The sequence below is a fragment of the Mobula hypostoma genome, chromosome 8 (assembly GCF_963921235.1).
Source record: "Mobula hypostoma chromosome 8, sMobHyp1.1, whole genome shotgun sequence".
Classification (NCBI taxonomy): domain Eukaryota; kingdom Metazoa; phylum Chordata; class Chondrichthyes; order Myliobatiformes; family Myliobatidae; genus Mobula; species Mobula hypostoma.
This window is the reverse complement of record NC_086104.1, coordinates 125,845,121-125,857,535: the sequence shown is the minus strand read 5'-3', so window position 1 is coordinate 125,857,535 and position 12,415 is coordinate 125,845,121. Positions and strand designations below refer to the sequence as shown.

General features: G+C 51.7%; 1 protein-coding gene across 1 annotated transcript in view; it reads left to right on the top strand.

The window, feature by feature from the left end:
* Positions 1 to 12,415, top strand: part of atp1a3b (ATPase Na+/K+ transporting subunit alpha 3b) — a 56,705-nt gene that overhangs the window by 22,226 nt on the left and 22,064 nt on the right. Inside the window, exons 6-14 of the mRNA XM_063056725.1 lie at positions 570 to 704; positions 1,825 to 1,942; positions 2,297 to 2,565; positions 3,091 to 3,289; positions 3,702 to 3,811; positions 4,496 to 4,630; positions 9,218 to 9,410; positions 10,870 to 11,045; positions 11,368 to 11,504. Of these exons, the coding sequence (XP_062912795.1) occupies positions 570 to 704; positions 1,825 to 1,942; positions 2,297 to 2,565; positions 3,091 to 3,289; positions 3,702 to 3,811; positions 4,496 to 4,630; positions 9,218 to 9,410; positions 10,870 to 11,045; positions 11,368 to 11,504 (1,472 nt within the window). The remainder of the gene's footprint in view (positions 1 to 569; positions 705 to 1,824; positions 1,943 to 2,296; positions 2,566 to 3,090; positions 3,290 to 3,701; positions 3,812 to 4,495; positions 4,631 to 9,217; positions 9,411 to 10,869; positions 11,046 to 11,367; positions 11,505 to 12,415) is intronic.

Here is a 12,415-nt window from a genome sequence, read left to right as displayed (position 1 = left end):
TTCCCTTTTCTATTTTCTATTTATGATTTATAATTTAAATTTTTATTATATTTACTATCGATTTGTACTCCAGGGAGCACAAAGCGCAGAATCAAATATCACTGTGATGATTGTATGCTCTAGTATCAATTGTTTGGCGACAATAAAGTAATAAAGTAAATAGATAGGCACGTGAATAGGAGGGATGTGGACATTGTATAGAGAGAAAGGATGAGCTTTGTTAGGCATTTAATTACCAGTTTAATTAGTACGGTACAACATTGTATTGTTCTCTAGTCTAGGACCCAATGATGGATGGGGCCGAATATTAGTCACTGGGTCATAGAGTCAGATGGGGTGTCAGGGTCTGAGATGGGACATGGAGTTGGCAGTCTGTTACTGCCCCCAGTCCCCAGGACTGGACACGGGGATCAGTGCTCAGCTGCTGCCCACAGAACCAATGATGGGACAAGGGTTGCGGGTTGTGACTTGTGGCTGGAAGGTGCTGGGAACGGCGGGTGGCGGGGGTGCGGGACGGGTGTCACTCCCCACGTGATGAGCTCTTCCCCTTCGCTCCCCCCCCCCCACAGCAAGCCATGGTGATCCGTGAGGGCGAGAAGATGCAGATCAACGCAGAGGAGGTGGTGGCGGGCGATCTGGTGGAGGTGAAGGGGGGAGACCGGATCCCGGCAGATCTCCGCATTATCTCCGCGCACGGCTGCAAGGTACAGAGCACGCACCACCCCTCACCCCTTACTATGTGTGGCTGCCCAGTGACCTGTTACCCTCCATCCCCAGCTAGATCCCCAGTTTCTCCATCCCTTCTTGCCATATCTCCTCACTCACCCCACCTCTGCATCTCCCGGTCTCTCACCCACCCACGGCATCTGCTCGTTCCTCACCACCACCCCCCCCCGGGAATTCCCGTATTTACCCTCCTCTGGAGTGTCCCTGTCTCTCAACACCCCCTCTGGCACCACTCCATCTCCCACCCTCCCCCACCCACAGGCGGCTCCCCATCTCTCCCCCCCCAACCTGGCATCTCTCCGTCTTTCCGCACGTTCCCTCTGGTGTCACCCCTCCACTGTGCCTCCTTCCCACATCACCCCATCTTCTTGTACACATTCCCCCTCCCAACAGCTGATATTACTCCTCCTCATTTACAGTGGGGACAAAATCAACATCCTGTCTTCTGTTTCCTAACACCCCCCACCATGCTCCTTGTCTGCGGCTCTTCGCTACATTTCCTTCTGTCTGTTCGTTCTCCCACACCCTCCCTGTTACATTTATTAATCTCTGACATGTTCTTCCTCTCCCCATCTCCTCTCCCCTCCCTCCCCCCTCTGCTCCTTCTCCCTATCTCTTCTCCCTTCCCCTCTCTCCTCCTGTCCCCTCCCTCTCTCTCCTTTTCTCCTCTACCTCTCTTTTCCACCCTCCTGCCTCTCCATCTCCCCTCCCTGTCTCTGCTCAATTTCTCCCTCCCCGTCCCCTCTCACTCTCCCCTCTGCCCTTCTTCTCTCTTCCTCACCTCCATTTCTCTACTTCCCATCATTCTCCCTTTACCCCCCTCTCTTCCCTCCACTCTCTCCTCTCTCCCTGTTTCCCCCTCTTCTCATCACTTACATTCCCCCTCCCATACCTCTCTCTCCCCAATCCCTCTCACTCCCCCCTCCCCATCCCTCTCACTCCCTATCTATCCCCCTCCCCTTCCTCCACCATCTCTGCTCTTCCTTGTGCCTTCTCCCTCCACCGTTCACACTTGCACCTTCCACCGTCCTGCCTGCTCCCCCACCCTCTGATTTCCAATCCCCTGTCCTTGCCCCCTCTTCCGTCTGTGTCCGACAGGTGGATAACTCTTCGCTGACCGGGGAATCGGAGCCCCAGACCCGCTCCCCTGATTGCACCAACGACAACCCACTGGAGACCCGCAACATCGCCTTCTTCTCCACCAACTGCGTCGAAGGTGAGGGGGTGGGGGGTCACAGGGCTGGAGGAGGTGGTCGAGTAGGACCAGACACTGTGTGTGTATTTGGGATAGGGGTATGTGTATTGGGGTGTGTGTGAAACAGGAATGGTGTTTTTTATGTGTGTGTGTAGGGTGGGAGAGCAGCTGTGAGCACTGTGTGAAGGAGGTGTAGGTGCTGGACGGAGGAAGGTGTACGTGGTGTGGGATATGCAATGTGAGGGGGTGTGGGGAAAGCCTGTGAGTTGCATTGAGAAGTGTAAGGGACAGTGGGTCTGTGGGATGGGCATGGCGGGAGGTTAGGTAAGTGGGTACGGAGTGCACAGTGAAAGCCACCATCCTGTGTTGTCCCAGGGACTGCGCGGGGGATTGTGATCTTCACGGGTGACCGGACAGTGATGGGACGAATAGCCACGCTGGCCTCGGGCCTGGACACGGGCAAGACTCCCATCGCCAAGGAGATCGAGCACTTCATCCATATCATCACTGGCGTGGCTGTCTTCCTGGGCCTCTCCTTCTTCATCCTCTCCATCATCCTGGGCTACTCCTGGCTGGAGGCTGTCATCTTCCTCATCGGCATCATCGTAGCCAATGTCCCTGAGGGGCTACTGGCCACCGTCACGGTGAGGGTCCTGACTGAAAGTCTTCTCTAAACCCCGACTGCCCCCTCCGAATCTCCACACCTGACCGTGTCCCCTATACTGACCCCTGACTGTCCTCTTTCCCCTCTGATCCCTGCCCATCCTGAACCTTGACCTCTTACAGCATGCCCTCTGAACCCATGATGCCTGACCCTCCCGTCTAAATCCTGATCCCTTTCTATCCCCTTTGAACACTGAGCTATGTCCCTGAGTCTCCCATCTGAACCCTGAACTCCTTCACCCCAATCCATGGTCCTCACCTTGGCCCCTCCAAATCGTGATCCCTGACTAGGTCCTTTCTGAACCCCTGACTACATCCCATCCAGACGATGTCCTGTGAACCCTGACCCCAGCCATGCCTTGCTCACTGGCCCCGGCTGTACTCCCTGCCAATCTGTCACTTTGTTGTCACTGACCCCGGCCTATCTCACCCTCAACTACCAGGCACATGTGGACTCCTGGCCCTCTTCTTCATGCTGACCCCTAACCCCGGCCTTGTGCACACAGGTCTGCCTGACCCTAACAGCGAAGCGGATGGCACGGAAGAACTGTCTGGTGAAGAACCTGGAGGCAGTAGAGACCCTGGGCTCCACTTCGACCATCTGCTCAGACAAGACAGGCACGTTGACCCAGAACCGCATGACCGTGGCCCACATGTGGTTTGACAACCAGATTCATGAGGCTGACACCACTGAGGACCAGTCCGGTGAGTGAGGCAGTTCTCAGGGGTGTTGGGGTCTTGTATGCCTGTCTCTGGCTCCATTCCCCATTCTCCTCTCTCTCTCTCTCTCTCTCTCTCTCTCTCTCTATCTCTCCCTCTCTCTCTATCACTCTCTCTCTATTTCTATCTGTCTCTTTCTTTCTCTCTATTTCTCTCTCTCTCTATCCCTCTCTCTCTTCGTCCCCCTCTCCAGCTCACTGCCTCCCCTCCTCTTTCTCCTCTGCCCATTGCTTTCCTGTCCCTCCTTCATTTCCTCTCTTTTTTCTCTTTTCCCCCTGCCCTCTTCTCTGCTTCCTCTTTCCCCATTCACCTTATTTCTCCCACTCCCCATCAGCACATTCCTGTCCCTCCCCCAGTCTTGAGCCCATATGACCTCTCTGTCTGCCCCCCACCCCAGGTGCTTCCTTCGACAAAAGCTCCATCACCTGGGCCTCCCTGTCCCGGATTGCCGCTCTCTGTAACCGCGCCACCTTCAAACCCGGACAGGAGAACGTACCCATCCTGAAGGTAAGAGCTAGAGGCAACACCAACATCACCTCACCTCCCCTTTGGGTCCCTGGGGGTTTGGGCACAGAGGGTCCGATGTCACTCCCTGAGATACTGGGATACTGAGGGATATTACCCTGGACTATTGGGGATTCCCATGATACCTGGAGTGGTCACTGGGATACTGGGGATTTACTGCTGGTATACAGGGAACTTTCTTTGGGGATTGAAAACCTCCTTGGGATATTGAGGGATATACCCAGGAATGTTGAGGTTTGCTGGAATATTGCAGGCTCTTGCTGTACTTTAAGGACCTTCCCTGGGATCCAGTTGTTCCTTCGTCTTCTAGGATCGTGATGGTTTCCTTTCCATGTTGGGGGCTTCTCCTGGGAAACTGAGGGGGTTCGTTGGGATAATGGATGAGGACTTCCGCCAGAATGCTGTGGGCTTTCCCATTACACCTGGGGCTGTCTTGGGTCAGGAGCCGGGTGAGGGGGAGGTGTTCAAGGATTCCTTGAGGGAAGTGGAGGGTGTGAGTCCTGGTGGAGAAGTGGTGTGGTTGCGGGTGATGCTATGGGTGAGGCACAGGTTCCTGGGGCTTTTGGGGGGGGGTGTCATCGTGGGATCCATACTAAGCCTCAACCCCCGTCACCCTAGGGAGATAAGTCTGCTGAAGCCTATCCTATCTCTGTGCTCCTTCCACAGCGAGAAGTGGCTGGTGATGCATCTGAGTCAGCACTGCTGAAGTGTATCGAGCTATCGTCTGGCTCAGTCAGGGCCACGCGAGACAAGAACAAGAAGATTAACGAGATCCCCTTCAACTCCACGAATAAATACCAGGTAAACCCCACTCCTCAGTGTTCTCACCCTGCGCTGGACCCTTTGAGTGTGTGATGGGACGGATTAGAGGGTGCATCACTCTGTGTCTGACCCCAAGAGTGTGCGATAGGGTGCTGTCCATCCTGTTGGGTGCGGTCTTTTGTTGATTCTATTATGTTTCTTGGATTTACCATGTATGCCCGCAAGAAAATGAAGCTCTGGGGTGTATGTGGTGACATATATGTACTTTGACAATAAATTTACTTTGAACTTTGAACTTGAAGTTTGTAGAGGGAGTCTTATCCTGTGTCTGACCCTGGGAGTGTGTGATGGGACCAATACGGAGGAAATTTTGAGCAATATTTACTCCCCTCCTGACATATCCAAACTGGTCACTGTTGTAGTTAGTGAAGTGTTGGCTGCAGGTCTGGGCCATTGTCTGAGGGCCGTGCCTCATGCAGAGAACAGAAATTCAAACTGATTCTGCAGTGACCTCCAGGTGGTGGGTGCTTATATCAACATGTCTGTTACCACTCTACCACTGAGCTAACTGTGACCATTGTTGCCAAGGAAAACATCTGAAATGACTGAGCTTCCTTTCATTGGAACAAGTTCGTCTGGAAAATTTCAGTCCGATTAACCTCTCCTTATTCAACATCCAGAAATTCATCTGTACACGCTGAAAGTCGAGTTTACTGTTGTTTATTGCACAAGTCCATGGGTGCACTAGAAAACTAACTTGCAGTAGCATCACCAGCCCGCAGCATCAGATGCATCACATTTACACGCAAAACATAATTTACACAAAATTATACAAGAAAGGGCACGATTACAATGAATTGCAGGCATAGCATAGCAGTAAGTGTGATGATATTACCTGGTGCGTTCCGGAGCTTAGAGTTACGTTCCGGTGACGTTCTGTAAGGAGCCTCTGTATGTTCTCCCCATGGAATGCGTGAGTTTTCCCCGGGTGCTCTGATTTCCTTCCACAGTCCATAAACATTCCGGCTAGGTTAATTGGTTATTGTAAATCATCCTGTGATTAGGTTAGGGTTGATTGGTTGCTGGGGCGGCTTGGACCAACTCCATGCTGTACCACTAAATGAATAAAGTGCATTCTAGTGCAAAGTGGTCCTAGTGTTGTGTTGTTATACTGAGGGCTGTGCCAGTTGGTTCAAGAACTGAATGGTTTTGTAGGGAAGTCGCTGTTCCTGAACCTGGTGGTGTGTGACTACAGGCTTGTGTACCTCCTAGCTGTGAGAAGATGGCACGGCCTGTATGGTGGGAATTTCTGATCTTTGCCTTCCTGAGGCAGCACCTCCCATGGGTGGTGGGACAGAGGGTACTCCTGATTTAGTTAGGAGGAGAAATTGGTTTATTATTGTCACACGTACCAAGGTACAGTGAAAAAAGCTTGTCAGGTATACTGTTCACACAGATCAAATGATTGCGCAGTGGGGTGGGGAATCATAGGCTGGGCTTTCCTTGGAGTGGAGGAGATGGAGCACAGATATGATAGACTGAGCAGTGTTAATAGGGCAGAAAGTTAATATATTTTTCCATGGTATGTAGTTTTGGTCATTCTCCCTGTGGACACTTTGGAGAGGGTGAGGAAGAAACTCACCAGGAAGCTGCCTGGATTCGAGAGCATGAAGCGTAAGGAGAGGTAGGATAAATTTGGTTTGGTTTCTCTGGAGCTTCAAAGACCGAGGGGAGACCTGATAGAAGTGTACAAAATTATGAGAGGCACAGATAGTCAGAGTCTTTTCTCTGAGGATGGAAACACCAAATACCAGAGAGCATGGTGTTACAGCGCTTGGAAAATTTAAAGATGTGCAACGAATCTTTTACACAGACAATCAAAATCAGGTTTTTAATATCACTGGCTTATGTCATGAAATTTTGTTGTGCTTTGCGGCAGCTGTACATTGCAATACATAATAATAAAAAGCTATTAATTACATTAAGAAATATATTTTGAACAATTAAGTAATGGAAAAAGAGAGAGAAATATTGAGGTAGTGTACATGGGTTCGTTGTCCATTCAGAAATCTGATGGCAGGGAGGGAAGTTGTTCCTAAGGTATTCAGTGTGCGTCTTCAGGCCCCTGGACCTCCTGCTTGATGGTAGCAAAGAGAAGAGGGCATGTCCTGGGTGCTGAGGGCCTAGATATTGGATACCACCTTTTTGAAGATGTCCTCAATGGTGAGGAGAGTTGTCCACATGATGAAACTAGCTGAGTTTTAAAACCCTTCGCAGCCTCTTTCGAGCCTGTACATTGGAATAGTATAATACATGTATAGAATAGTAACTATAATTAGAGCGCAGAAGACAACAAATTGTGCAAATACAAATAAAATAAATAGTAATATACTGAGAATATGAGATATCAAAATAAAGAGTCCTTAAAGTGAGATCATTGATTGAATGTTGGGCAAGTGAGAGTAATTGTCCCCTTTTGTTAAAGCCTGATGGTTCAGCGGTAATACCTTTTCTTGAACCTGGTGGTATAAGTTCTGAGGCTGTTGTACCTTCTACCTGATGGCAGCAGTGAGAAAGAGCATGGCCTGGGTGGGGATCTCTGATGATAGATGTTGCTTTCCTCCAACAGCATTTCATGTAGATGCGTTCAATGATTGGGAGGGCTTTACCCATGATGTACTGGACTGAATCCACTGACCTTTGTAGGATTTTCTACTCAAAGGCATTGGTGTTTCCATACCAGGCCATGATGCAGCCGGACAATATACTCTTCACTACACATCTATAGAAGTTTGTCAGAGTTTTTGATGTCACGCTGAATCTCCACAGACTCATAAGGAAGTAAAGGCGCTGCCGTGCTTTCTTCACAATTGCACTTACTGCTAGATCCAGGACAGATCCTCTGAAATTATAACACCCAGGAATTTAAAGTTGCTAACCCTCTCTGCCTCTGATCCTTCAATGAGGACTGTCTCATGGACCTCTGGTTTCCCTTTCCTGAAGTCTACAATCAATTCCTTGGTCTTGCTGACATTAAGTGAGAGGTTGTTGTTATTACACCACTCAGCCTAATTTTCTATCTCCCTTCTGTATGCTGATTCATCACCTCCCTTGATTCAGCCAGTGGTGTCATCAGCAAACTGGAATATGGTATTGGAGATGTGTTTCACCACACAGTCAGAGGTGTAAAGCGCGTAGAGCAGGGGCTAAACACACAGCCTGTGGTGTGCCTGTGCTGGTGAAGGTTGTGGAGGAGATGTTGTTGCCAATCTGAACTGACTCGCATCTACAAGTAAAGAAATTCAGGATCCAATTGCACAAGGAGTTATTAAGGCCAAGGTCTTGGAGCTTATTGGTTCGTTTTGAGGGTTCGCAATGTTCTGACAGTCAAAAGTGATCGTAGAAGGCATTGAGCTCTTCTGGAAGTCAAGCCCTGCTGTCTCCCATGTTGCTTGGTTTAACTTTGTGGGAAGTGATAACATTCAAGCCCTGCCATAGCTGTTGAGCATTCCCCATTGACTCGTGTTTGGTCTGGAATCTCCACTTTGCCGGTGAGAGGGCTTTCCGGAGATCATACCCGCACCTCTTGTGGTTTTCTTGGTCTCCAGACTTGAATGCCTCTGATCTGGCCCTCAGCAGATTTTGAATCTCATGCTTCATCCAGGGCTTCTGACTGGGGAAGACGTTGAATGATTTGGTGGGGACACACTCATCTACAGCTGTTTTAATGAAGTCCTTTACAACCACGCTGTGTTCGTTCAGATCTCCAGATGAATGGGCCACTGACTCAAGGCAATTCTGTTATCGTTCCTCTGTCTCTAGTGACCACCTCTTAGTTGTCCTGATTGCTGGAGACTTGCTTTTTAGCCTCTGCCTGTATGCAGGTAGGAGGAGGACAACCAAGTGATCCAATTTACCGAATGCGGTCCGAGCAAGGGATGGCAGACATTCCTCATCTTAGTGTAGCGGTGGTCTAGTATGTTGGGACCTCTGGTTATACGCTGGTGATAATTAGGCCTTCTTCAAACAAGCCTGGTTGAAATCTCTGACTATAATTCGAAATGCATCTGGATGGGCTGTTTCTTGTTTGGAGACGGCATCGAGCAGTGTTGCGAGTGCTTGCTTATAGTTGGCCGCTGGTGGTACATAAGCTGCCATCAGGTTTATACAGGAGAACTCCCAAGGTATATAGAGCCGTCTGCATTTGACCATTAAGTGTTCCAGTTTGGGGGAACATGAGTTCAACAGAATTGCCATGTTGGAGCACCAACGAGAACTGACCATAAATCAGATGTCCCCTCTCTTTACCTTACTTTACCTTACTCATACATCTAGGAAATTTGTTGGAGTTTTTGGTGACACACCAGATCTCCTCAAACTCCGAACAAAGTAGAAATTTACCACATTCCTTCTGTCACAAGTATGTCCTTTCTGTTGGAGTCATACTGGACCCTTGTACAATGGGGTGTAAGGTGAAGCGACAGAATTGTGATGGGAAGTGAGGAGAGGTGTGCTGGGAGCACAGCTTCTTCCATGGATCGGAATGGAAGCAGAGAAACGGTGGTTGGGGGAGGGGAGCTGTGTTGTCCAAGGGTGTCCAGTAATGGGTGTTTCCTTCGTCCCCAGCTCTCCATTCACGAGACAGAAGACCCCAATGAGAAGCGGTACCTTCTGGTGATGAAGGGAGCGCCAGAACGGATCTTGGACCGGTGCTCCACCATCATGCTTCAGGGCAAGGAACAGACACTCGATGAGGAGATGAAGGAGGCCTTCCAGAACGCCTACATGGAGCTGGGCGGTCTAGGCGAAAGAGTACTCGGTGAGGGGCTTGGGAGGGAATCCCGGGGAGAAACCCGGCAGGGTGGGGAGAAGATTGCTATGTGAGAGAGGTGGATGGAGGGAGAGAGCACTGGGTGAGACGGAGGGAGTGATAGGTGAGGGGGGAAGGGTGGGGGAAAGTGCTGAGGCAGAGGGCAAGGGGAGGGTGGGTGGGAGAGCATGGTGAAAAGGGAGGAGAGAGTGAGGGTGGGGGAGATCACTGGGTGAGAAGGGAAGGGAGAGGGAAGGTGGGGGAGGGCATTGGTTGGGGAGGAAGGAGAGAGTGAGGGTGGGGGAGATCACTGGGTGAGAAGGGAGGGGAGAGGGAAGGTGGGGGAGAGCACTGGGTGGGGGGAGAAGAACAATGGGTGAGAGGGGTGGGGTGAGGGAGGATGGGGAGAGCACTGGGCGAGAAGGGAAGAGAAAGTGAGTGTTGGGTAGGGGAAAAGTGTGGGGGAAAACACTGGGTGAGAAGGTAAGGGAGTGAGGGTGGGGAGAAGGAGGGTGGGGAAGGGGAGTGCTGGGTGAGAGGTGGAAAGGAGGGGGGAAAGTGCAAAATGAGAAGGGAGAGGGAAGGTGGGGAGGGCATTGGTTGAGGAGGAAGGAGAAAGTGAGGGTGGGGGGGAGAGCTCTGGGTAATAGAGGAGAGGTGAGGGAGGGTGGGGGGATAGCACTGCGAGAGAAGGGAAGGAAGAGCGAGGGTTGGGTAGAGGGAGGGTGGGGTTAGACCACTGGGTGAGGGGAAGGGGAGAGCATTGGGTGCTGGGTGAGAGGAGGGTGCGGGAGAACACGATGAGAGGAGAGGATGGGGAGAGCACTGGGTGAGGAGAGAGTGGTGAAAGTGGGGGATGTGTTGGGAAAGAGGGTGGGGTGGACAGGGCTAAGTGAGGTCGGACGTGTAGAGTTGGAGAAGGTGGGGAAGAATGTTCGATGAGAAAGGAGATGTGGGGGAGAAGTGCTGAGGATGGGAGGGGAGAACGGTGGAAAGAGGCTGGGTAAGGGATAGTACTGGGCCGGGTGAGGGGAGAGTGTGGTAGGGAGTGCTGAGTGAGAGAGAGAGGTGTTAGAGGAAAGAGAGAGGGTGGGAAGGTGAGCTGGGGAGGGGGTAAGAGGTGGATGTGGGGGAAAGGAGTGGAGGGAACAGTGAGTGAGAGTGGAGTGAGGGGAGAAAGGGTAGAGTATGTAGGAAAGAGTGGGACAGGTGGTGGAAAGAGGATGCGAGGAAAAGGGTTGGGGAGAAAAGGGGGTAAGAGAGGCACAGAGAGTTGGGTGAAGGGGAGGCTTAGGGTTGGGGAGAGGGAGGGCAGGGGGAGTACTGGGTGGGGTTGTTTGGCAGACAGAGGAGGACAGGGTTTATGAGTGTGGGTGTTCAGGCTGAGTGAGATGGGGGTGCAGGATTTGCATGGGACATTTCTCATCCCATAAACCCTCTCTCACTGCCCCCACCAACCCCTCCTCAGGCTTCTGCCATTTCTACCTCCCTGAGGATCAATTTCCGCGGGGATTTGCCTTCGATGCTGACGATGTCAACTTCCCCACTGAGAACCTGTGCTTCATTGGCCTAATGTCCATGATTGACCCACCCCGGGCTGCCGTTCCTGATGCTGTTGGAAAGTGCCGGAGCGCCGGAATTAAGGTAACGGGAAAGTGGGGACCAGAGAAGGGGGAGCCAGGAGAGGGTGAGGAGTCAGAACTTCAGTGGTGTGAGTTGGGACCTTCAGGAGAGGAGGTGCTTCATGGGTGGAATGCTGGATGGAAGGGGGTTGGAAGTTTGGATTGGGTGTGGCCCTGTGGGAGGTGTGGATTGGTGCGGGGGGGAGGTTGGGTGTGAGAGTGGGAGATGGGGTTGGGTTGATTTTGTGTGGCTAGGGATTGGTGGGTGGGTGGATGGGATTTGAGTGGATTATGGGTGGCTGACCTCGGTCTCTTCCTCCTCTCTCCCCCCTCCCCCCCCCAAGGTGATCATGGTGACAGGAGACCACCCGATCACGGCCAAGGCTATCGCCAAGGGAGTGGGCATCATCTCCGAGGGTAATGAGACGGTGGAAGACATCGCAGCCCGGCTCAATATCCCTGTCAGCCAGGTCAACCCACGGTGAGGAGAGAGCTCTGTCCCACCCCCACGAAAACAACCCTCACGCCCTTGACACTACCCTCCTTCCTCCCCACAACACCTCTTCTCTCACCATCTCCCTCCTCCCACCCCCAACACCCTGTTCTCCCAGGATTTCTACACAACTCCTCCCCTACACATCCTTCCGCACACCCCCCACATTCCCATTCACCCATTTCCTCCCAGAGTCTCCACGTACCTCCTCCCCATACCCCTCTGTCATTCCCCTTCCCAACTTTCATCGTCACCCCTCGCCACATCCCTCTCCCACTCCTCCCTGCCAATCCCCTACCTTCTCCTCACCCACTTCCCTACAAATTCCCTCCCCTCTCCCCACCTGCCTCCCCTTCACCCACACTCCCATTCCTTCCCACAGCTTCTTCCCAACTTTGTCCTCAATGCATCCTCTCCTCCAATACCTTCTTCCCTCACATCCCCCTCCCCTCCCCAGACTTCACATCTCCCACTCAGTCCCCAACTTCATCAACACGTTTGAGTGGAAAACTGTTTCTGTTGAATGTTTCAAATTGTTTGTTCCACACCCAACCACCAGGGCCTCCCCCTCCCTCTGCAAACCCCCTTCCCACTCTGTCCCAGGGAGCAGGAACGTTTATCTCATTCCCTGCAGCTGGCTGGATTTATTTTAATCAGATTTCAGATAATCTGTATCTGTGACCTGATCTCCTTTATCTCTGTCCCACCTCCCCCCTGTGATCTTTCACCACCGCCTCTCCATCCCATTCATCAATAATTGATTTCCATCTGTCTTAAAACCGATCCAGTGTTAAAGGAAGTTCCAAAACGTCACTGGCCTCAGCAAAGGAAGTCACTGTGAATGAAGCAGCCCATCTGTCCGGTTTAACTTGTAGCTAGTTGCTCTGGATTGCCTACCT